This window comes from Furipterus horrens, unplaced genomic scaffold (genome assembly GCF_987537825.1).
Source record: "Furipterus horrens unplaced genomic scaffold, mFurHor1.1.pri manual_scaffold_3, whole genome shotgun sequence".
NCBI classification, from domain to species: domain Eukaryota; kingdom Metazoa; phylum Chordata; class Mammalia; order Chiroptera; family Furipteridae; genus Furipterus; species Furipterus horrens.
The window spans coordinates 203619833-203644221 of record NW_028327173.1 but is presented as its reverse complement, the minus strand read 5'-3'; the positions used below and the strand labels follow the sequence as shown (position 1 = coordinate 203644221).

Here is a 24389-nt window from a genome sequence, read left to right as displayed (position 1 = left end):
CACACACTTCCGTACGGTGCATGTGGGAGGCAGCCCCTAGCCTGACCCACCCCATGAAGACTAGGATGGGCCAAGGAGTAGAGATTTTGGTCCTATGTCCCAGACACAGGCAAACAGGCTCCTCGGAGACCACCTGGTCCCATCAGCCTGAAAGTTGCTCAGGGCCATGGGGAACATGAGGGATGGGGGGGGGGGGGAGACCCCTCAGATGGCCAATCCCCGCCTCTCAGCTTAACCAACACCATGGTGGAACTCAGGGATGTGGCTTTAGGCCTGGTTTCCTTGCCCTCATTCCAGGACCTGTTCAGGCCTTCACGCTGGGCTTGGGGGAGGGAGACGGTGGATTCTCTCACCTTCCTGGCCGCTGGCCCATAGTGGGAATCATCACCTGATGTCTGGCTGGATTAAGACAAGGTTTTTAAAGCAGCAAGGGGTCAGGCCTAGACCACCAGGAGAACTTGACGGAGATGATGCATGCTGGCTCCAGGGGCCCAGAACCCCCAGACAAGGGGGCCGAAGAGAAGCTGAGGAGACCAGGCCGCGGCCCAGGGCAAGGGCCCCTAGGCAGGGCTCTCGGGTGGGCCTTGGAGTTCCTGCCCAGCTCTGTGCCCAGCTTTCCTGGCCTCGCTCTCCCTCTGGGCAATAAGCCAGAGGTCTCTCCAGAACAGAGCTCTCCAGAACTGGGCCTGGCTCTTGAGAAACCAGAGGGGGACCCAGGCCTGCTCTGTCGTCCCCTGTCCTCAGCTTCCTGTCATTGGCCTTCTATGTGGGACAGAGATGTAATTCGCTGCATCTCAGACAAGCCACGCAGGGACGTGACTGTTGACATTTTCTTCACCTAAGCAAACGCCAATCTGAGCAACATCTCCAACACTGACTCCCTCCTCATTTAGGGTCCTGTGACCAAAGGTAAGAGAACAACAATTTAGATGGGGTGTGTGTGTGTGTGTGTGTGTGTGTATGCAGGAAAGAGAAGGGGACAGCGGTTTTGATGACATGGTTCGGCCACTCCTGTCTGCTCAGCCTTACCTCGCCCCAGCAACGGCACGGAAGGGTCGTCAGAGCTACTATCACAGTAATCATTACCGTCCTCCAGCTCACTGCTGACCGTGTTGCCGTTTGCAACGGTCTTTTGTTTGACTGTGAAGAAGGCCTGCATCTTCACATTGTACCTGGAAGTTAAGACAGGGGCGGGGGTCAGAGCCGTGGGAGAGACCTGGCAGGGGCCTGCCCCTCTGCTCACACCCCTGCACACAGTCAGGTGGCCCTGGGAGTGTCCCCCAGCGGAGGAGCTGGGGAACCAGAGCTTTTCAGCCGGCCTGACAGACCTCCCTAACAGGGGCTGCAGTGCAGTGTGCAGGTGACGGACCTGCCCCTTCTGGGATGTTCATGGGCTCCCTTCCTGCAGGCATAAAACACCATTTCACCCAAGAACAGGACTGATACCTCTTACTGCAGGTCACAAGCCTGTCCCGATAGAAGGAGTTCAGCTCAGCCTCAGGGACAGGCTCAAAGGAGGCGTTGCTGGACTGCTCCCCCCCAGCTGAGTCTTTGGGTCTTCCCTGCGTCATCGCCAGCCAGCACCCCCACCCACAGAGAAGACTCTCTCTGTCTCAAACCCCCAGCCGCCCACCTCACTGAAAGGCACCCAGAGACGACACCTGTGGAGGACAATTCTCCTGCAGTGTGACAGTTTATCGCCCATTTTTATAAATCATTATGATTCATAGCCTCGTAAAATTCAATGTTGTTTTTCTTTTTAATTACCTGTACAGGTCTGAACAAGAAGATAATGCCTGAATACAGCTCACCTCATGGATAGTGTTTCCTTTTCCTTTTGTTTTTTATGTGGAAAAACATATACAACATGAAATTTGCTATTTTAATTATTTTCCATTTCGAGGTGCACAATTTGGTGGCATTAATTACATTTACAATGGGCAACCATCTCCACTATCTATTTACAAAACCTTTTCAGCATTCCAGACAGAACTCTGTACTCACTGATTGATTATGTATTAATTATCCCCTCCTCTAAGCACCTGGTGATCACGAATTTGCTCTCTCTCTATGCATTTGACTTTCCCAGGGACCTCACCAAATGGAATCAGACAGTATTTGTCCTTTTCACCCAGCATAATGTTTGCAAGGTTCATCCATGTGGCAGCATGTGACAAGATTTCCTTTCTTTTTAATGGCTGAGTAATACTCCTCACGGCTAGTTTGGAGGTGATTCTGACCTGGGCGGCTTTCAGAGGGCCGCTTAGTTCACAACCCTGGATGCGGTGTCTGCATCTTGAACGCTATGAGTGTCACGCCCTGCCGTTGCACAAGGCAGTGGCCCCAAGGGGTGGCATTTTACAAAGCCTGGAGCAGAAGCGAGGCTGCCCAGCTCTTTTGAAAAGAGGAGATTAAAATATCAGGAGATTTATACAGACAGCAAAAAAGAGGGGTCACCCTGGGGCATGGAGAAGCATGAAGTGGGTGGGGGACAGGTCCTTGCTCGCTACTCCACCCACCAGCCCTGACTCCCCTGCCCGGGTGTGGACAGCGCCCCCAAACAGTGTCTGAACCTCTCTCCCCCACTCCAGCCGCTCCAGCGGCATGTCGCCCAGAGGACTGAGGCGGCCAGAAGTGACTGAGAGGTCTGACGGAGGTTTGCTTCCTGCTCTAAGCAAAGGATGAATGAAAGCATCAGAGAGCCCAGAAGGAGAAGAGAAAGGGCACTTACTTCATGATCAGAATGTAAAACACGTACAGGATGATGAGCACCAGGCCTTCCCACCTCAAAGAGAGAAAGGAGCCCACAGTTAGAGCGGGGCGGGCCCGGGGGCTGCAGGCTGGGAGGGGGAAGCAGGGTGGGCTGTCCTTTGACCTTCCCGGTCCCCAGCAGACTCCCTAGCTCACTTCCTTGCCACGACACCTGCCATATCCCGTAGCCCAGCAATGAGCCCATGACTGGGCCTCTGCTTATCCCTTTGCAAAACACCACACTGTTTTCGTTATTTTAGCTTTATAATATATCTTGATATCTGGCAGGGTGGGAACATTAACGGAAACCATTTTTTGTCACTTTAAAAGGACAAGTAAAGGCATGATTGCTTAAAATGATACCTTTTACTTTCATAAATACATAGCTTATGCTGTAAAAATAATTTTAAAAGGTTCAATGAACTCAATATGCCAGGATACTAACCAAGACGAACGAGAAACAAACTAAAAACTTACCACACAATTTCTTCATCATATATGAACTGGAAGGTAAAAGAAACAAAGGGTGGGGGGGGGATATATTTATTCGAAAAACAAAACAAACAAATGCAGACCCTTAAGCACCCCGAGCTGATGCATCTTGGCTTCTATGTTTCTAGAGAAAGCGGGCCTCCTCTCTCCAGCTCTGGGTTCCTCCTCATCTGCAGAAGGTGGCCTTGCCTTTGTTGAAACCTAGGTCAGCAGATGCACCAATCTGCAGCCCAGCACAGCATGGGACCTTCATTATGGTCCCAGCAGATGCTGGTGCCAGCCTGGCAGGGGCCTGTCCTCATTCACAGAACGGAGTTGCTGCAATCAAGAATCTTAAAAACTGAAGAGACATCCATCCATCCACTCATCCTCGTACCTACCTACCTACAGTGCCTGTGTGTATTCTTAAAAATAAAGAGTAACCCCTTTGGAACTTCTGAGGGCAAAAGATCCACTTGTACCATTTGAAGGGAGGCCAGGGCAATGGTGGGGACTCCATGGTTTCCTAATCGGGCAATAAGCCCTGGCCCAACAACCCCACCCTGCATCTCTGACATGTGACATGGACGAATGGGGTCCAGGGGAGGACTCCTGTGAGCACCCAGTGTGGGCAGGGAGGTGGAGAGGTTATGCCCACCAGTCTGCTCTTGGAGACACGTAGGTTCCTACAGGGGATGACAGCAGAAGCCAGGGGGCTTCTGTCTGAATGTGGGCCCATGGCACCCCTCTCCTGCCTGTCGTGGCAGGTGGCACACACAGGAGCCACTCTGGGATGACGTTTCTGAGGTCATCTTGGTTGGGCATCGCTGTGAGGCTCCCCAGACTCAAGGCTCTGAGGAAGTGGCTCTCAGCCTGGGACACTTGCGGGACATTTACGGAGCTATTTTTAATTTTTACAACCCAGCGGAGGGCTGCTGGCATTTCGAGGCAGTGCAAGCCAGGGCTGCTAGCCAGCCTAGAACACGTGGAACAGTTCTATCGGAGAAGCTTTCCCACACTTGGCACAAGTATTAAGCATCCTGCTACATATTCAGGGAAGGGACAAAACTAACTAAATAATCTAAGCCTAGAACTTAACTCTTGCATGAAGCAAAGTATTTTTACATGGTTTTAGTAAATACTTAATTTTTCTAGTGATGTAACTGCCATGCAAATGGGGGGATAATTGTACTCCGCTCTTTTAGGATTTTATTGGGAGTCGCTCATAATTTTGGAAAAGCACATTGTCAGTGTCGGCGCCACTCAGGGGTGTGGGGTGAGGGGCCAGGTCGGTACACTGGCTGAGGTCCGAGCTGATGATGGCCAAGCTTGGGGACTTCACATATGCGGGCAGCGTTCCATCACCAGGTGTCCTAGCATCTTCATGCCAAGGCCTTTACAGACTAAAAGCTGTATTCTTTTGTTACGACTTCTACTTGTCTTTGACAGTGTAGTTTAGACATTATGGTTTTGTTGAAATTATGTATAAGTAAATAATTTTATCTATAAGGTCCATTCTCCAGGGGTGTGACAGTCTCTCAGACGGCGCCAGTGATCCCACTGCCTGGCACTCACGCTCCCCTTGTGTAGGTGGCCTGGACCCAGGGACCGGCTCCTCAAACAGAATTCGGCAAAAGTGAGGGGCTGCCGCTTCTGAGAGTAGGTCACAAGCGGTCCCCTTCTCTCCCTCGCTCTGAAGGAAGCCCTAGGGTTAGCCCCACGTGTGAGGACAGACCTGAGGCTCCGCAGAGCGACCTGGTCCAGCAGGTGGATTCTCGCCTGGGGGAGTCTGGGGGTGACTATTCCCTGGACGGCACCTGGGACAGAGCCGGAGCCAGAGCACTCCGCTAAGCCGCTCCCGATCTGAATCCACAGAAAACGGCAGCGACAAATGCCTGATGTTGTAAGCCACTGAGATCCGGGGGGAGTTTCACACACAGTAACTAATATAAGGGACGGCCACACGTAGCTGGCGCTAGATCTCGTGCAGCTGAGAACCGTCACGCGAGGGCGCAGTCCAGCCCCTAACACCTGGGCGCTCTGCGCGTTTCTGCCCTCTTTGAATGTGACCTCCTGCCCCTTAAAGCTCCTTCTGGACTGAGACTGCTTCCCTGCGGATGACACGCTCCTCGGAAGGAGCCTGACTGCATGTCATGTGCTTCACTGTCACGTGCCATGATGCCACCCCAGCCCTGGGGAGGGGGGCACAGGGACACCCCCACACGCACACTAGCAGGCCCCCAGGATCCCTGCTTCATCTCCCCTGCCTCTTCCCTCTGCTCCCCCACCCCCAGCTGCCTGTCTCTTTTCTGCTCTGCGGGGAGCTGCGAAACCAGGACTTTGCTCCGAGTGAGGCTCGCAGGGTGAGCAGCGTGCTGGGGAGACCGCGCGGGCCACGTGGTGCACGCTTTGGCTTTCCTGGGGGCGTTTTGCCTTCAGGGGGTCAGGACGAGATTTTGGGGGGAAGGGAGGCACTGTGGCCAGCGGACTGGTCAAAGTGACAGCACACCCCCGGGCCAGGGACAAACACGGGCGCTGGGACGTCGGAGGCGGGAGGGGGCACTCACGGCAATGAGCACGGTGACAGAGAGGGTGTAGTACACGGAGTCCCGGCACACGGCCCACCACGTCAGCCGGACTGCCTGCGAGCAAAGGGCTGTCAGCTGCTGTGAGCTGGGGAGACGGGGTGGAGCAGGGGTGCGGGCAGGCACAGCTACTGGGGGGCTTCCCCGCCACCTCAGGTCCCCCTCCCCCGCCACAGGAATAGGGACACATCCATGGAGCTCCTCCCAACTGTGCCACCAGGAACGAATCTGCCTGGCTGCTCAAGGTCACCCTGTGCTCATTACCAAATTTGGGGAACAGATGAAGCCACAGAGAGTCCAGAAGTGAGAGGAAAGGTGCCCCTTGCCCCTCCGAGGTAAAATGTCGCACGTGTCACAGTAAAGCCCTACGTCAAGGCAGAGGCCAGAGGCACTGGCTCTTCCCCCAATGCTGAACCTTCTGGTGGTAAGTGGCTACCCGCCTCTCCCTCCCTCAGCCAAGCAGGGCCTACGCATAAGCTCAATGCCCCGAGGTCAAGTCTAACAGCCCCAGGAAGATGCTGATGGGGTATTAATGACCAGCCAGTTATGTGCTCCCTGCCGGAAGGCCAAGGCCAGGCCCCAGACACCTCCTGAATCTGGGTCAGGTCCGGGTTACAGGAGGCGCGTCCTCCGCGTTCGCTGCTGGGGAAGGAACGCCCACCCACAGATGGGGCCAGAGAGCAGATGCTCTTCCGGCTCGGCCCACAGACCACAGGAGGAACGTCAGACACCGCTGGGACACCCCACCCGAGGAGACAGGGAGTGAGGGGCGTGGCTAAGGCGGGGCCTCGGGTCTCCCCACTGTCAGTCCATGAGGGGAGAGAATCTACAGACCTGCCCCGCGAATAATCCACACACTCCGATTATACACAGGATGTTGAACACAGCAGAGCCCACGATGGTGCCAACCCCGACGTCTCCGTGGGTGATGAACACGCCTGGGGAGGTAAAGGCGTAGACCCGTGTCCGTGGGGCCCAGGCCAGCGGCGGGGCCAGTGAGGACAGCGTCCCCCTGACCCCGCCCACCCCCACCCCCAAACCAAGGGACGTTGGTCTATCAAACAGAACAGCCACAGTACTGTAAGAATGGGAGCACCCTCAAACACCAGCTACTCCAATTCTTCCTTTTAAGCAGCTTTATTAAATATAATTCTTATGTCATAAAATTAACCCATTTAAAGTGTCAATGCAGTGTTTTGCAGTATAGTCACAGAATTGTGCAACCATCACAGTGATCTAATTTCGGGACACTTTCATTACCCCAAAAGAAACCCTGTACCCAGTAGCACCCCCACTCCGCCCCTTAGTGGCCTGCCCCAGGGAACCACTAATGGGCTTCCTGTCTGTCCAACTCTCCCCTTTCACAGATGAGAAAACTGAGGCTCAGAGCTGACAAATGCCTGGGCTCTCTCCAGATCCTGTGTCTCCAGCTGGTGTGGTTTCTTACCAATAACCGAAGCAAACAGCTCAGGCGTCGAGCTTCCCGCAGCCATGAAGGTGGCTCCAGCCACATCTTCACTCAGATGGAGTTTCTGAAACAGAAATGACCGCAACGCCCCACGCAGTGACGCGCGGGCAGTGGTCGCACTCACTGGACACTCTGGCGGCCAGGGAGAGCGTGGGAAGCTAGCTTCTCCCCTGGCAGCCTCTGAGCACACGCCCTCAGCCTCTATGCTGGGTCCTCAGTCCAGAATCCTGTCCCCTTCCCCCTCCCCCACCTGGAGGTGAGCACATGGCTCCATCTGAGTAGGTCGAGGGCAGGTTAGACAAAGCCTTTGTGTACGGGTGCCGGGTCACTCACTGTTTAGGGGACCCAGGCCAAGTAGCCAGTCCCTGCTCTGTGCCCAGCAGCAGCAGAGTAAAGAAACCAAGGGCCTGCCCTTAGCAATCCATGTCCCCAGCTGTAACTTTCACAACAATATGGCCTCAAACAGCTGGGAGACTTCATACGGGTAACGTGTGGCAAAGCCCTGAACATTATGCACACAGTAGGTGCTTTCTTCTCCCACGGCTAGAAGCCAAGAATAAGGCAGAGTAGAGACAGATGGAGTCTTGTATGTGGAGAGGAAGAAGAAAAGAACGTGCAATCTTAACAGAATAATTACAAGGAGAAAATATCAGCCTGCAAAGGTTGGGACAAAGGGTGTCCCCTGCTGTTGCAGCTCAGCCTCCTCTCTGGGGACACAGATCCCCACCTGGTACCTGCCTCCCACACCTGGTTATGGCAAATGCTCCCTAACTAGTCAGGTTTGGCTTAACTGTGGACAGCCAGCCTGCCTGCCAAGGAGCCAGAGGTTATGGGTAACAGTTATGCATTGCCAAGTCTGGGAGAGGATGTCACCTGCCAACTCTAATTTGGGGGTTTCAGAGTGAGGTGACACTGAGTGATTGGCCTGACAATGTTCTCGGCCTGGCACAGACGTGCCATGTGTCCTCGATCACCCCAACCCCCTCCCAGGTTCACCGAAGGGCCCCACATCTCTCCCACGTACCTCACAGATCTTCTCTAGAGATGGAACAAAGAAGTCATCGCACACTATGGCCAGAGCGTAGAACATGTATAGAGCCTGCGAAGGAAACAGGAAAGAGTGTCAGTGAGGCCACCTGCCACCAGTAAGGCCCAGCATCCATCACGCCCAAACCATCCTGCCGGGCCAGGGGCCAGGGACATAGGCCGGCATGGAGGAAAACTGCAGCATCATGGAGACCTGCTCCCTCAATCCAATCACTGACAAAATGGGAAACTGAGACCCAGAGCAACATAGGGGACCCAAACAGGCCACATGGTCTTGTGCTCCTTCTTCTCATCTTAAAGCAGCAGCTTTCTCCCAACACCAGAGTACGCCCTCGAATGGGAAGACCAAACCCTTGAAGACGAGCATTTAATCACCATTTTCAGAGCTTAAATAATAAGCATCCTGATTTCCCCCATTTTTTAGTGAAGGCCCCATGTCCTTGTTACCACTGGCCACATCCTGCCAAAACAAATGGTAACTTGAGATCTGGTATTTTCTGGGACACTACCAGCCATTGACACTGGAAGGTTCAAGGAATGAAGAGTCTAGACTCTAATGCTGATTCTGGGACTTATTTGCCATGTGACTTTGAATAAGTTACATTTCTAGGTCTCCGTTTCTTCATCTGTTTAATGACAGAGTAAAAACAGATCAGTAGTTTTAAAATGGTTTTATATCCGGAACTCCTCGCTTGCCCTGTCCATCCAATACAGCTTTCCTGTGCTCACCTATGTACGAGGCACTATCCTAGGTATCAGGCATTTGTGGTGAGGACCCTAGGAAAAGCCTCTGCCTCTTGGAATGTATCTTAGTGGGGGGCAAACAAACAGGCAAATAAAGCATCTTTAACTGCCAGGAAACGGGACATGCAAAGGTCCCGAGGCAGGAGTGTGCTCGATGCATTTGAGAAACAGCAAGGTCACTGGCAGAATACAGTGAGAACGATGGAGAAAGTGAGGTTGGAAGGAGAGGCAAGGATGAGGATCCACAGGAGAAAGATGAGATTTTACCCTGTGCACTGGGGGAATCCACTTCTTTCCTCGAAGAAAAAAATGATAGGAATGCCCTGTGCGCAAAAAAGGGAACGCCTGGGCTGCTTCACCCAAACGCTGCAATACTCTGACGACTTCATAGCTACTTAACGATGACTAAATAAAGTGGAAGATACATCAGCCGTGGCCAAGGCATAGAGGCAGGTGTCTCCTGGAGCCCAGGTGTGGCTGTCTCTGGCTCTGATTATCCTTCGTGTGTGTGTGTGTGTGGGGGGGGGGGGTTGGGACACAAATATTGGCGCTAAAGGGAAGAGAGCAAGGTAGAGAGACCCTGCTACCAATCTCAGGATTCTGACTTTAACTCACACCCCCAGAAATTCCCCCCAACATTGTCTCCCAGGCCGAGGGTGTCCTGTGAGGCTGGAGCCTCTGGCTGTCCTGACGCCCCTGAAACCCTGAGAAAAAAGGGGTCAAGATGGCGCTGCTATCCCCATCGCTCGAACTGAGAGGTTCTGAGAAGCTCCCTGCACCAAAACTGTTTCCAAAGCTAGAGCTGTCTCTTGCCCCAAAGAAGGGGTCAGCAAGCCTTTTCTTAAAGGGTCAAGACTAACTATATTAGGCTTTGCAGTCTCTGAAGAGCAGCCGTGGAATGGGCATGCCTGTGTTGCATAAAAACTTTATTTATAAAAATAGGAGGTGGGCTGGATTGTGCCCTCCAGCCATGGTCTGGTACTCCCGGCTCTAAAGGGTTCCTGCAGAATTCCTGAGGGGCACGGAGGTTCAAGGTGGTCTCAGCAGTGCCAAGCCTTTCATGAGGCAGAGTGACAGACCTAGGGGCCTCAGTCCCCAAATCCACGCTCTCTTAGTGGAAGCGGGTGCGTGAAAAAGCCTCGTTTGGGAGATAATAACTCTATTACAGAAATAATATACAGGCCTGTCACTCAGCATTGGCCTACAATCTTCATTCTAAGCTCCATTTTCATTAACGGTGCATATTCTGTTAATTAAATCTTCACTTATTCATTATTCACTGGTGGCTGCTCTCAGTGTGAGAATCCCAGCTTTTACTTTCTTAATTATCTCTTGCAAAGACTAATATTTGGTTGGGTTTAAAGATATAAGCAGATGGGGCTGGGTGGTTGGGAACCTAATCAGGAGGAAAATTTGCTGTGTTTGATCCGAAGTGGCTACTTTCATACAATAATAAGGCTGGCCCATTTTTGCCAAGGGACAGTTAACCATTTTAAGCTTTGTGGCCAAGGCATCTGAGGCGTGACTGTCTTTGGATTTCATTATCTTTTGGGGTTGGGGGAGCCAAAAGAAGCAAACACTGAGGGGGCAGGTAAAGTCCCAACTAGTCAGCTCTGCCACGGAAGCAAACGCAGTCACCGATACCCCCCAAATGAATGGGAATGGCTGTGTTCCCATAAAGCTTTATTTACCAACATGGACAGTGGCCATGGGCTGTGGTTTGCCTACCTCTGTCAGAGAAGAGCAACTTTCACCTATAACTTAGGCTTGAACTCACTATTCCTTTTTTTTTTTTTTCTTCAAATCCTTACCCGAGGATATGTTCATTGGTTTTAGAGAGAGAAGGAGGGAACGAGAGACATCGATCAGCAGCTTTTCATACGTATCTCAACTGGGGATAGAACCTGCAACCTAAGTATGTGACCTGACCAGGGATCGAACTCACAACGTTTGGTGCACAGGACGATGCTCCAAGTAACTGAGCCACCCGGACAGGGATGAACTCACTTTTTTTTTTTTTTTAATTACTCCTTAAACTCCACTGTTTATCATCAAGGCCAATCTAAAAACAGAGGGAAGTTTGAAAAGCGCACCCAAGCTTTAAACTACAGTCACGCGAGGTGATACATCTGGGGGAATCACAGCAGCCGGCATGGACAGAGGCTTATCATGTGCCACTTGAGGTCTGCTGCCCTTGACCCACTTTCACTCAGACTTACGCATCTGGGAAAGACGCTGTCACTCCCGTTTTATAAAAGCAGAAAACGAGGCGCCAGAAGACTCGAACTCTTGTCTTGGCTGTGGGGCCACTATGTGTCACCTAACATCCTTCAGACTTCTCTCCTTTGTGGGTGAGGTGGGTCCGGGTCCTGCCCTCCTCACAGGTGACAAGGACCGGCGGGCCCGCTGACACCTTACGGCTCGGCCGAGCTCTGCGGACAGGCTCCCCCTGCCCACGTGCAGGAGCACCCCACCCCACGGGGACCACTTACACCGAGCACGTGCAGCAAGACGGCTCCGTGCTGTCGCTCCTTGTTGGAGAACAGGTCCGTGGGGAACTCGTGAATCGCTGGAAGACAAGAGGTCACAGCAGAGTGTTAATTATCATTCACAGGAGGTGAGGCCAGAGGTACGTCTTGCAGCAGGGGCCGAGGCTGAGGGGGAGCCAGGGAGAGGATGAGGGCTCAGAGTGTGAGTCCTTGTTCCCTTGTCCCCTGGGCCCCTCCCAGGTCCACGCAGGTGCCAGGTGTGCTTCCACCAGCATCTTGGGTCATCGCGCACCATGTCACACGCCCGCCTTGGGCCCCAAGGAGGTCCCTGCCGAGGTGGACTCTGTTGTTCCTGTTAGGGGCTCTCATCATCCTGGGCGCGGGCAGCCCTGTGAGATGCAGAGCTCTCTGCACTGGCAGTCACATGCTTGGGGTTCAGGCACCATCCCTGACACCCCCTGGGACCCCTTACAAGTGGTTTGAGCAACCTGTCTGCCTTTCAGACCCGAGAATGTTCGTGGGTAATGAAGGAATAATTCCTTCTCATCACCCCCCTTCAAAATGACCAATAGAGAGGTTTCCCATCAGACACTCCCACACCCCCACTTTTCATGGGTCCTCATCACATCAGCTAGACCAGAAGCTTCTGTAAAACAGAGGTCTTCCCTGCCCTGTACTGCGTCCCCAGTGCCTCTGCCAGGTTGGCACACAGTAGGCTTTCAACAGACCTTAAAAGTCAATTGAATAAGCAATGGAAAAATACCAACAAAAATAACAATAAGCATCATCTCATCCTACGAGAATGCTTTCATTACCTTTGGCAACCCCTTAAATAACTAGAATGACCAGGTTCGTGGTGGATGCTTGCTAAATGCTTTCTAAATCAACTCCCAGGACAAAAATCCCTTCTCTGTGAATGTAATTTGGCCCCAAGCCCTGAAAGTGATGGTTTCTCCCTTATATGGAAACTTTCCTGTTTTTAAAGATTAGATTCTCCCAACAAGATGGAAAAACATCAGCTCCCCAGACACCCAGAAAATGTTCCCACTTTGAAACAAGCAGCAATTTAATGAAATATAGATTCTTTCTCTTGTGTTTTTTTTTCTTCCTGTAATCAAACTTCTGTGCTAGAACTGCTCTGTCAGTTCAAGGGCACGGATCTGCTTCAAGGTTTGTTGGCTCAGAGAGGAGAGTTATAAAGGCAGAGAATGCATTCCTGCAGCCAGGATCTTGTTTCCAGGAAAAATGTAACTGTCTGGGATAGCTCAGTGCAAATCAATAGACATCTCTGCCATGAAAATTCAAGACAGTTCCTGATTCTCCAAACCCGTGTTTCGAAAGCCAGTGATTTATCCAATCCTGGAAATTCGTTGAAAATTAGAATAAAGGGATGCTGTCTTTTTGCTTTGAGGACATTATCATTTGGCCTCCAGCAGGGAGTGAATATGGATTATAAATGGCTTTGTCCTTGCTAGGAACAGCACTCTGCCTTGGCCACAGTGACCTGCCCTGCGGCCCCACGCGTGTGCTGGAGGCTGCAAAGAGGAGCGAATGCTGCCCACCGCCCTAATCCTGCCAGCAAAGACTGGCAGAGCTGCCAGCTGCCAACGACCCATCACCCTCTGTACCCACAGAAGTCTTTGGGCACATCCTGAACCCCTGAGGCAGGTACTGCAGCCAAAAATGTCCTGCTTTCCCGCTGAGGCTCAGAGTGGGGAGTGGCCAGCTCAAGGCCCCCAGCCACATAAGCCAGGACTCACAGGGGGACCCTGTGTTCCTCTCCACAGTTAGGGGCTGCCTCTCACACAGAGGGAGACCCCCCTGCACTGGGAGAAGACCAGGAGCTTGTGGGACCCTGGCTGAGTCATTTAACCTCTCTGTCCCCCTACTTCTTCAGCTGTAATCTGTGGCCACGCGAGGTAACGGAGCAGTCACCGCTATTTAGTGTGTGGCTGTCGAAGGCTGCAAGCAGTTGGGTGGGCACCGTCCCTCCCCAGTTGGCAGCTGGTAACTTGGACCCAGTGCACTTTCCAGTTCAGGGGTCAAGTCCTCTAGAAACTTGTACAGGGGGTACAGACCACGGGGTGCGCGCAGCAGGAACTCTGCCTCTGCCATGGTTGTCACCGATAGCAACAACTTTGAATGACAGGCAGCCTAGGCAGCTGCTCAGGGTGGCGTCTTTAAAAGCAGATGACTTAAGATTTCAGGAAGCCTCTGCCCCTTGTTATCCAGATGACCTTGACAAGTTATGTAACACCTCAGGGCTGTTACCCCACTGCACACGGCGCGGGGTGGGGGGTGGGGTGTCCTACAGAACCTGCGGCAGGGCGCTGCAAGGATCCAATGAGAGATGAGTATGCAGGGCTCTGAGCCAGATGGGAGGAGCTTAAGTTACAGACTCCTCGCTCAGCGTGAGTTCGGTCCCCATAGCTCTAGAGGACGAGCCTTGGTTTGTGAAGGCAAAAGAGAAGATAAAGCCCTTCTAGTGGGGAAGAGTGGGCGGGATGAGATGGCCACGCTATGATGTCAGTGCTGATGGAGTTACAGCACAGCTTCCTGAGCCACCATTTTTCTCTTCTCCTGGGCTCGCAGGATCCAGAGCCCCGTGTTCAAGAGCCTGCACGCCTGAGAGCGGCTGAGTCTGCCCGGCTGCTCACATCCCCACCTGAGCTGAGGAGGAATCAACGGGGCACACGCAGGAGGCTGCCAGGGTCAGGCCTAAGCCTGAAGCTGCAGAAGTCCTGGGGAGGGGGCAGGGAGTAAAGCAGAATGTGTCTGCAGGTAGAGCCCAGCTTGGGAAACCACGGATGATCCCAGCACTGTCCACGTCATGGGGAGCCAGGGGGAGGAGAGGGGCAGGAAAGCTGCAAGCCACACAGCAGCTGCTCCCCACCCCTGTTAGGATTCTTTCCTTCGGACCTCAGTTTCCAGAGCTGGCTTCTCCACCATTCTTGGTTCTGGATACACCCCTCTCCTCACACCCAGGTGTCCCTCCCCACCACGACCTGTGTGCAGGGCCAGGGAGTGGGGGCGGGGGTCTTTCCTACCATTTGCCTCCGTGAACAGTGGAGGGGAAAGCACCGGTCCCTGGGCACAAAAGCATCTGCAATCCCCCTCCCCACCGCCAGCTACCGAGTTCTGGAACACTGTATAAACGAGACCCCAAGGGCACACTGGGCCTTTCTGGTTGACACACAGTTACATGGGTGACACCATTATGTTTCAGGAACACTGAAGTCCTGTTGCCCTTTCGAGGGTCTGTCCTTTTGCCGACACTGCTGCTAGCTCTTCAAATGTATTCATTTGTTCAACAAGCATTTACTGAGCACCCACGCGGTAGGTGTCGGACTCTCTCTGGGAACAGGTGCATCCAGGGACATCCTCAGGCCTGGAAGTGCCTTGTTTTGGACAGTGATTTGACTTTGAGAGACAAAAGTCGCAGGGTCTCAGGATGGCAAATCCCCTGATTTTGAAAGAGTCCAAGTCAATATATGTCTCTTGAGCATGTGCTGGGCGCCAGGAATGGGGCCAGGCCCTGGGCCTTGCAGGTGTACCCCTGGGGGGCTGGTGGGGGAAATGGACAAATAAACAGACCATCGAGAGACCTCGAGAAGCTTGCAGTGCTGGTGAGGAGTGAGCAAGCCCGGGGTTACTGACTGGGGAGTGGGCAGGCAGCAAGCCCACGCAGAGACTGGTACCCACGTCAAGGTTTGAAGGCTGCGTTACTAATTTTTCAAGCCCTTCCATCTACTCTGTCAATCCTGAGATGATCATTGTTCCCACTTTTATTGATGGGGAAATAGAGGCTCTGAGGGGCTAAAGCATTCACCTAATGCCACACAATGACAGGATGGCACAGAGAGAAGAACCCAGGGTGGGGGCCTACCCCATAGCAGGTCTTTCTCAGCTGAGCATTTTACCTGCAACAGGCATGCATCTGGGGCTAAGGACTTATTCATCCAAGGAGCAGGCTCTGTATGAGCGAAAGCTCCAAGGGCCATGACAAGGTCGTGCTCCTGAAAGGAGGAATGTACATGGCATCTTGCAGGTCAGTTCCACTTACGGCCCAGGACCTGCCCATACAGAGGTCTAGGCCACTATTCCACAAATCCAGGGCAACCTGCAACTCATCTTCCTTCACTTCCTGAAGACATTTCATAAAACTGACCACTTCCTCTTTGTGCATGGATGAACGCATTATGAATGAATGAATTAATGAATGATCATCTATCTCTCCATTCGTCTACCCATCTCTCTTACACACAGTAAAACTCATTCTCTGTGGTGTGCATGTCTGTGGGTTTTGAGAAGTGCACAGTTGTGTACCCACCACCAAACCCGAGATTACAGATCCATCACCCCCCAAATTCCCTTATCTGCCTTTTTGTGGTCAAAGCCTCCCAGCCCCTAATCCCTGGCAACCATTAATGATTCCTTTCCCTTTAGATTGCCTTTTCCGGAATGTCACATCCATGCAGTCACAGAATATGTAGCCTTTTTGGGTCTCTTCTTGCACTTAGAAAATGCATTAGGATTTACCCACCCTGTGGTGTGATCCCACCTTCCTGCAATGGTCTCACTTTGTTTATTTGACCCCCACATTCTCACTTGCCTAGTCTCTCTTAGAGGTCCCCCTCCTCTGTGGGACCCCAAATGCTGGTGTTCTTGGGGCCACCAAGGTTATAGAGATGTAAGTGTTGAGAGACTCTCTTGGCAAGAACATTTACTTCCTCGTTCCCACACAGGAGGTTTTTGAATTTGATCACCCCATTTCCAACCCCCGCTCTTCAGCACTTCCAGCAACTTTGTGAACACCTACATCCCTGAGTTTCATTTCTTTCTGCTTAACATATTGAGAATGGCTTCGATTTCCTGATCTAAATGCTGATACCATCGCTTTGGGGGTTAGGGCTTCAACCATGGATTTTGAGGGGCCACAATTCAGTCCATAACAAGAGGTTTCTGCAGATGTAATTAGTTAACATGAGGTCATACTGGATTAGGGGGGTGCTCAATCCTATGACTGGTGTCCTTATAAGAGAAGGGGATACACAGAGAAGGCGGCCATGTGATGACAAACGTAGAGATTAGAGAGACATGTCTACTAGCCAAGGACTGCAGGCAGTCACCAGAAACTACAAGAGAGACAAGGTACAGATACTCCTCAGAACCTCCAGGAGGAACCAACCTTGCCAATACCTTATCTCAGGCTTCTGATATCAAGTATGAGAAAATACATTTCTATCGCTTTAGGTCACCCAATAGGCAGTAATTTGTTACAGCAACCCCAGGAAACAAAGACGCTCCCTAAACCAAGGACATAAAATTCCCCACTCCTATTAGCCAGTCTCCAGCTTCCCCAGCTCGACAACCTCCGTCCAGGGCACGCCTGAAACCTTTAGTTTCATCTCTGTGTGGCGTGCGGACAATTTGCTCATCGGGGTTCCTTACCTCTGGGGGATGCATCCAGCTAGAAGCTTCAATAAAGAATGCACATAATATATCTGAAGCGATTCAATAACCAAGATTCCTGCCTACTTCATAACAACCAATCTCTGAGCCAGCGGGCACCACGCAGTGCTACTGAGTTATCAAAAGCACCATGATTATTAAAAGAAACTTCCTGTTTGGTAAAGAAGGCGCAACTTTTCTTAGTATCATATTTTATATATGAAACATAAATAGCAAATACATATGCAGGGCTTACTACATTTAATCCTCACAATGAGCCTGTAAAATACTATTATTAGACCTATTTTACAGATGTGAAAACTAGGGCACAGAAAGGTTAAGTAATTGTCCAAAGTCACACAGCAAGTGAGCGACAGACCCAAGACTCCTACCTGGGTAATTCAGCTCTACGTAGCGCTCAACTATATATCAGAGCCAGAAAATGTTTTTTTTTTCTTTTTGACACAATAATTCATCATTGGCATTTGCTCTACGGTTGTCATTCAAACCATGTGGGGGCAGGGAGGGGACCATATGTCTGAAGATATTCACCATCCCTAATAGTAAAACACGGGGAGTCACTAATTGTCCACTAACAGGGAGAATGGCCCCATCGTTGTGGCCCATCCGTCTCTCTCTCCTGCACATCATTGTGGTCCATCCATCTCTCTCTCCTGCACATCATTGTGGCCCATCCTTCTCTCTCTCCTGCACATCATTGTGGTCCATCCGTCTCTCTCTCCCACCACCAGTCACCGGCAGCTGCCCTGTGCCGGCACTATTCTCATTCGGGGAAACACCAGCGAACGGGTCAGGCAAAGGCCCCTGCTCTCGAGGCACATTTTAGAGAATTACCTAACACAGGAATTAAAACCACTGGATGTGGAAAAAGTGTTTATCACACGTGAAAAAAAGCAACATACAAAATCCTTTGTGGTTCGTTCGCCACTGGGAGCAGATGAGCAAAGGACGAGAATGACAAAGAAACACAGCCCAGCCGTTACGGTGGCTGTAGGCGGCGGAGGGACCGAAACGGCTTCCCTTCCATGGCTCCCGGGCACGTGCTTTGTAATGTGGTCACTGCGTCTTTGCAGCAAAAGTCTTGAAGTTCATGATTTATCATGGAAGACCAAAGCTTAACAGCCCGGCCCGTGACAGAATCTAGCCCAGGGATATAAATGGCACGATGGCACCAAACTGTCCATGCACTGCCACCGCTGAGCTCGGTGACAGAAATCAGAACTGCTCGGGCAGGGCTGGTAAGAAGAGGGCACAGGGGGCTTTCTGGGGTGCTGGCGACGTTCTGGATCGTGACTGCGGGGTAGTGACATGGTTGCATACATTTGCCGAAACTCGAACTGTACACTTAAAACTCTAGTGTGTTGTATTAATGTTAAACACCCACAAAGACAGACCCACTGAGCTCCCCCACTGTGGGAAGGGAAGCCCGTGCATATATGTGTCACCACTGGCGACCCTGAGGCCTCCCTCTGGTCTCCTGTCCTCAGCCTTCACAGCATGGATGACCAAGTGACAGTGCCTGGACTCACACCCACGAAGATGGCACATGTCAGCCACTGGCACACAGGCTGCTGTCACTGATGGATAACCCACAGCCCTGGTCACCCTTCAGCATGCGTACGTCCCCCACCCCCGGGTTCTCTGTTTGTCTGGCACGATCCTGGCTCTCTTCCCTGGTAGTCCCCGGAGGAGTCCAAGGCAAGGGTCTGAGGCCAGGATTTAGCACAAACCGGGGCTGAACTTGTTACTTATAGCCGGGCAGGCCCACTGGGATCTTCCTAGATGGGACAGAATAGCTCTTCCTTTCCCAAAGACACTCGCACACATGCTGCACCCAGGCCCTGATGGGCGCCGGCCGAGTAAACACGTGGTCCTTGTCAACACCATGTAATGGGCTCCTCTCACCACTGTAGTTCAACCAGGAGGGTGAAGCAAGATCACAGGTAGGAAGGAAGACACTGGCAGGCTTGATGTATTTCCAAGTGTCATGCACACAGTAGGTGCTTGACTAAACGGTCATCGAGTGACTGACGATTGTAACTTGGACACACAATTCTTCTTTCCTAAGAACAAAAGTGTCTGCCTGGTCTGTTCAAGTTCTATGCTTATTCCTATCCCTGGCTCCTGTTACAAACACGTCTGACAAAGAGTCACTAGGGCCTGGATTTTATTCTTGGCTTTCCTTCGTGAGTTTATGGAAAATTACTTAGCTGCTTAGTTTCCACACAGCACTGGGAGGTTTGAGGAGGTTATTATCATAACTTGTGATACACAGGAGGCCCATCAGATCCTAGGACAAAATCAAAGATGAGCCACATTGAACTTTCACCTGTGGCCTTTGCTCCCCTGAGGTGTCTTCTCAGGACCATCCTCCCCCTGCAAAAATGTCAACAAAATTAAGATTTTGAGGCAGTGAAGAACTGGACAATACACATGGGATGGGGAGTCCAGGGAGTTCGGTCCCTGCCACTCAGTGTACTGGTGACAGCCAGCCTCAGTTTTCCCCTCAGTAAGGAGAGCAGGAGCCCATCAGGGAGACGCCCGACCATGGGTGTCCCAGCTCAGTCCCAGCCTCGCTGTCCCCCGGCTTACCTGCTCGGTACTCTGAATCCTCCACCAAGCACACCACAGCCTGTGTGCGGTTTAAGTGGCAACACCACAGAGGTCACTGGCCCTTCTCACTTCTCAGCCCCCCATGCCCCCACCCCACGCCCACCCAGCACCGCTGCCTCCCAGGAAGAGTGGTGGGGATCGCTCTGTGTCTCCACAGACTTTAAGGCTTCAGATCGAAACTCCTGTCTCTTCCACCATTTACGAACTTGCTCTGAGCCACAGGATGGAAGGCAAGGGACTCCAACTTCTACCGTGGAAAGAAGCCGTCCTGGACTCCGGCCTGTTTCCAGGGACAGCAGAGCAGAGGGGGGTGTCAGCCCCAAGCCGTCAGCAGTGGAGAATGACCAGGAAGTGAAAGAACTCCTAAGATGAGTGGAAAGTACGACTCCAGCCCTGCCTTGGGGGAATTCTGAGCAGCGCCGGGTCTCCAGAGAGGTATGTCATCCCAAAAGCAGCCATTAAACTCGTCCCACGGAGAGACAAATCATCACCTTTCCATGGTGGGTCCTGTACTGTCCTCCCACGTACATGTGTACACTCAGAGGAAAAGTCACTGTACAAGATGATGAATAAACATCGTTATCAAGGGCCTAAAAGTGACAAAAATCCCAGAGTGCACTGCGACTTCTACCGGAGCAGAGAATGTTCTCTGCTTTTTCTGGACCTAGAGCTGTGCTCAGGTGTGGCCTGTGAACATTTGTGACCCATCTGAGATAGAAGACAGCGAGACTAAGCATTTAAACACTTTTTACACGATTTGACATTGTGACAAGTATGTGACCATTTCTCTAGCAATTAATTTTTCTAGTATATCGCAAGAGTATCTGTCAAATCCAGAAACCAGTCTTTCTCCACAGAAAGTGTGAGAAGCAGTCACGTGGGGCAACAGCGTGGGGGACAATTGTGTCCCTCTCACCCAGGTGACCTCTGGAGACATTTCTGGTTGTCACAGCTAGGTGCAGGGGTGCTGCTGGCAGCCAGTGGGCAGAGGCCAGGGAGGCAGCTGGGCATCCTACAAAGCACAGGACAGCCTCCACCACAAAGAATTATACAGCGAAACGCCAACCATGCCCAGGCTGAGAAATGCTGTTCTGGGGAATAAAATGCGTTAAAAATGGTGGCTGCTATCTTTGCCCTCGGGACACCGATGCCTGCTCACTCTGCCTCCTGTAACGGAGACACCCCCACTCCGTGCGTCTCACGCCCAGTGTCTCTACCGGCCCACGTGCTGTTATGCACAGGTCCTCTGAGACCATCCCAGGACTCTCTGACCAAAGTGGGAGGCGAGGAACATGCCAAAAAATTTCCTCGAGTCTCAGCCCATCATCTCCTTAAAGTCTCATTAAATCTGCATTCTTCAGTAAGGACACACCTCCTGCCTCTCTTAGCCACGGACATTGCAGAAAGACACCACCACCCAGTTCGTTCTGGCTCAGGTCAGTTTTATCTTGCCAGCTGCTGTTCTCCAATGTGTGTGTTCCCATAAAACTAGCAGGCTTATCCCGGGAGCAGAAGCTGCTCTCAGACCAGGATTTGACCTGCATTCCTTCCGATAAGCGCCATGGCCCAGGAGGGCTTATTTACCCTGTGAAGGAGTCAGGATCAATCAGGCAATGTCTGCAATCTACTGGGGAGCGGGGAACAGAGGCACAGCTGTCAGTGACTGTCACAAGACCAATGCCACAGGGAGAGGCTTCAGCAGAGCGTTAGTGGGGTACACGGGAGGGAACTTAAGTCTCACTCAGAAAAGATGACTCAGGCAAGGGCAGGGGATGAGACAACCGGGCTCTGAAGGATTTCCTAGATTCTCCCCAGGAAGGAGGGGAGAGGCTTTCTAGGCAAAGGAACCTACGGGGTGCCGAGGCAGGAAGGTGGGAATTCCGTGCAACCAGGAGCCAAGGCGGACGGGGAGGTGACAAAGGGCACATACTGGCTGAACCAGATCAAAGGACCTTCAGTGCCAGGAGTCTAGCTATGTCCCCATGACACCAGGGAGCCCTGGAAGACATACGAGCACAGGAATGACAGGATTGGCGTGTTTTAAACCAACAATTGGCACATGTACTTCTGTAAAGAGCCAGATATAAGTATTTCAGCTCTTGCAGGCCATATGTTCCATGACGCAATGACTCAACTCTGCAGCGGCAGCGTGAAAGCGGCCGTATGTAATTAACAAATGGGCGTGGCGATGTTCCAATAAAGCTTATTTATGTTCGCTGAAATAGCAATTCCACATAATTCTCATGTGCCACAAATGATTATTCTAAGGTTTTCCCAACCGTTTCAAAATGTAGAAACTAGCATTAGCTCGCAGGCTATCTACACACAAGCGGTAAGCCGGATTTGGCCTGCGCGCTGTAGCCTGTTTTTCGTTCAGGATGGTGGGGACATGGAGGGGACAGGAACCTCAGGCGGAAGCTGCTGGACTAATGTGTGACGTAGAGGGAAAGACAGAGGCACAAATGCTATGGCCACCTGAGCCCCAGGGTGGAAGACTGAGGGGAGGGAGGCGGGGAGGAGCCTGTGACAGGAGGGCACTGTGATGCCGCGAATCCTGACGGTAATGACACGGAGAGGGCACCGGTCAGGAAGACTTGTGTGCTGTGGCCACACACACTCTGTGCCCAAGAGGACAGAGGTGCCTGGTCCAAGTGCAGATCAGCCTGACTCAGAGAGAGGGGGATTACACCAGAGCCGGCTACTCGGAGCGCTGGGCCGTCAACAGAGGTGACACCTGTTGCTCCTGCCTGCCCAGCACCCTGGCACCGTGGTCGTCCCTGGGGCAGCACCCCTGCCCCTGTTCTGGTCTGTGCGGTTTCGGTGGGGCTGGTTCCTCCCCAGGGCTACGGGGCTGATTCAGAGACAGCGAATGAGCCAAAGAGTCAATCCCAGGAATTTGGGGGAAGGGAAAGCTTCCTTCTGCTAACCCCCAAAGTGGTCAAATGCAGGCCTTGTGTCAAGGGAGACCGGCTGGACAGGAAGGCCGCGTGGAAGACCACCGAGCCAAGCCCGGCGTCGCCAGTGGCCCCTGGCCCTCCCAGGTCAGCAGCTCATCGATCCCCATCCCTTGCTTGAGCCTGTCCAGGCTGTGCTCTTGCTACTTGCAACCTAAGTCCTAAGACATGTAGCTGCTGTTAGAACGAAGCCGTGGAGGGCAGAGGCCTCGGTCTTGGAATCACGTGTGAGAAAGTGCCCATCTTTGTCCTCTAATGGCCTTGTCTAAAAGCATTTGCAGCGACCTCCTTTATCTCTAGACAGTGCCCCTTACACATAATAGGTGCTTAATAATTGCTGGTGGCAGAATGGAGACACACCGTCCCAGGGCACCAGACAGTCTGAGCCAGAGGAAACTGCAAAGAAACAGCAGGCAGTATGGATGTCTCTTCCCCCTCCACTGACTAAGTGCTCAGGGACCTGGCTCTGCCTCGTACAAACAACTGAGACAGCCCCCGCGGGCTCAGGGGACGCCGGCTGTAAATGTATTTGGGTTAGAGCCTAAATGAAGGAAGGGAATTACCTGGTCCCAGAGATGACTGGGAGCGGGGCAGGCCTCACGCTGGGCAAGGAAAATCGCAGCTGTTAGCAGCAGCTCCCGGGGCAGAGCATGAACAGGCTGGGGGGCTCTGCTCAGCGTCTAACCTGATTCCACGGCTGGGGTGGAGATGTGGGAGGGCAGCTCGGGGTCCCGGGGCTGCGACCCAGCAGAGGTTCTGAGGTACCCAACTCAACTGGGAGTGTCCATGAAACGTGTGCGTGGAGAAGCTGATTCATGGTGTGCAGGACCGAATGAAAAGAGCACTGTGCTGGGAGCCCACGCATGGGGTCTGTGTCCCAGCCCTCATACTCACGGAACGGGTGACCTCTGGTGAGTCACTTCCATGGCCTGGGACCCGATCTCCTTATTCATATACGAAAAGACGGGACCAGAGAAGCGATTCTTGATCTCAGGGTAGAACTCAGAGTGTGTCTAAGAGGCACTCAGACTCACATGCATGCCATGAACATGAAATGAATATATCTCCCATGCGTGTGAGCATCAGGGGTATGCAGATCCTTGTTTCTGGATGCATTGGTACATTATTTATCAAATTCCTGAATTCACAATCACTTTTGGCCATTCCGCTTTCTCAGTAGACAGTACAGATGACAAGTGCCCTCCACCACCACGCAGAGGCCATGTGGGCAAGGTGGACATCTGCTGCCTGGAATGCCGGCTCCACCACTTACTAGTAGTATGGCCTTGGGCAAGGTTCTTAACGTGCTGTGCCATCGTTTCCGGTTTATAAAACAGGCTTAATGTTAGTCCCTACCCTTCCCGACAGAAAATCCGGAGCCGGAGTCCCTAAGGCGGTTCGACGTTGTAGTCAACACCGGCAACTCCTGCGGCGCACCTGAAGCCAAGCTGTATTGACTCCGTCTTTCCCTTGGACCCTTCAGCTGCGAAGAGAGGGGGGGTCTGCTGCATGGGCAACAGCAGACCCTCCATATCACCCTGCCAAGGCTCTGTAGCTTCAGCTTCACTGGAGAGGACACTCCAGCGTCATCGCAAGATGTCGATTCAACACGGGAGGAGACAAGATACCATGTCACTCCCGAGTTGGACTGCACAGCCATTCTCGGCGGTGCAGATAGACTCTTAAGAAGCTACACCATCGTCTCTCGAGACGGACGGCTGCCGATGACGACCCTTCAGAATGCTTCAGAGGCTAGAGCCAGGTGGTCTACGGAAAGGCATGGGAGACCGCCGAG

The 24389-nt window shown here is 52.4% G+C and overlaps 1 protein-coding gene across 2 annotated transcripts in view; it reads right to left on the bottom strand.

Annotated features, from left to right (window-relative positions):
- The window catches only part of SLC24A4 (solute carrier family 24 member 4), a 126015-nt gene that overhangs the window by 32399 nt on the left and 69227 nt on the right, over window positions 1-24389 (bottom strand). The window contains exons 3-10 of one of the 2 annotated variants that reach the window (XM_090271323.1): window positions 11559-11635; window positions 8300-8374; window positions 7255-7339; window positions 6642-6745; window positions 5790-5864; window positions 3229-3254; window positions 2732-2785; window positions 1030-1172 (exon numbers count right to left, since the gene is read on the bottom strand). In XM_090271323.1, coding sequence (XP_090127449.1) covers window positions 1030-1172; window positions 2732-2785; window positions 3229-3254; window positions 5790-5864; window positions 6642-6745; window positions 7255-7339; window positions 8300-8374; window positions 11559-11635 — 639 coding nt within the window. The remainder of the gene's footprint in view (window positions 1-1029; window positions 1173-2731; window positions 2786-3228; window positions 3255-5789; window positions 5865-6641; window positions 6746-7254; window positions 7340-8299; window positions 8375-11558; window positions 11636-24389) is intronic. The other variant, XM_090271325.1, reaches the window with a different exon arrangement.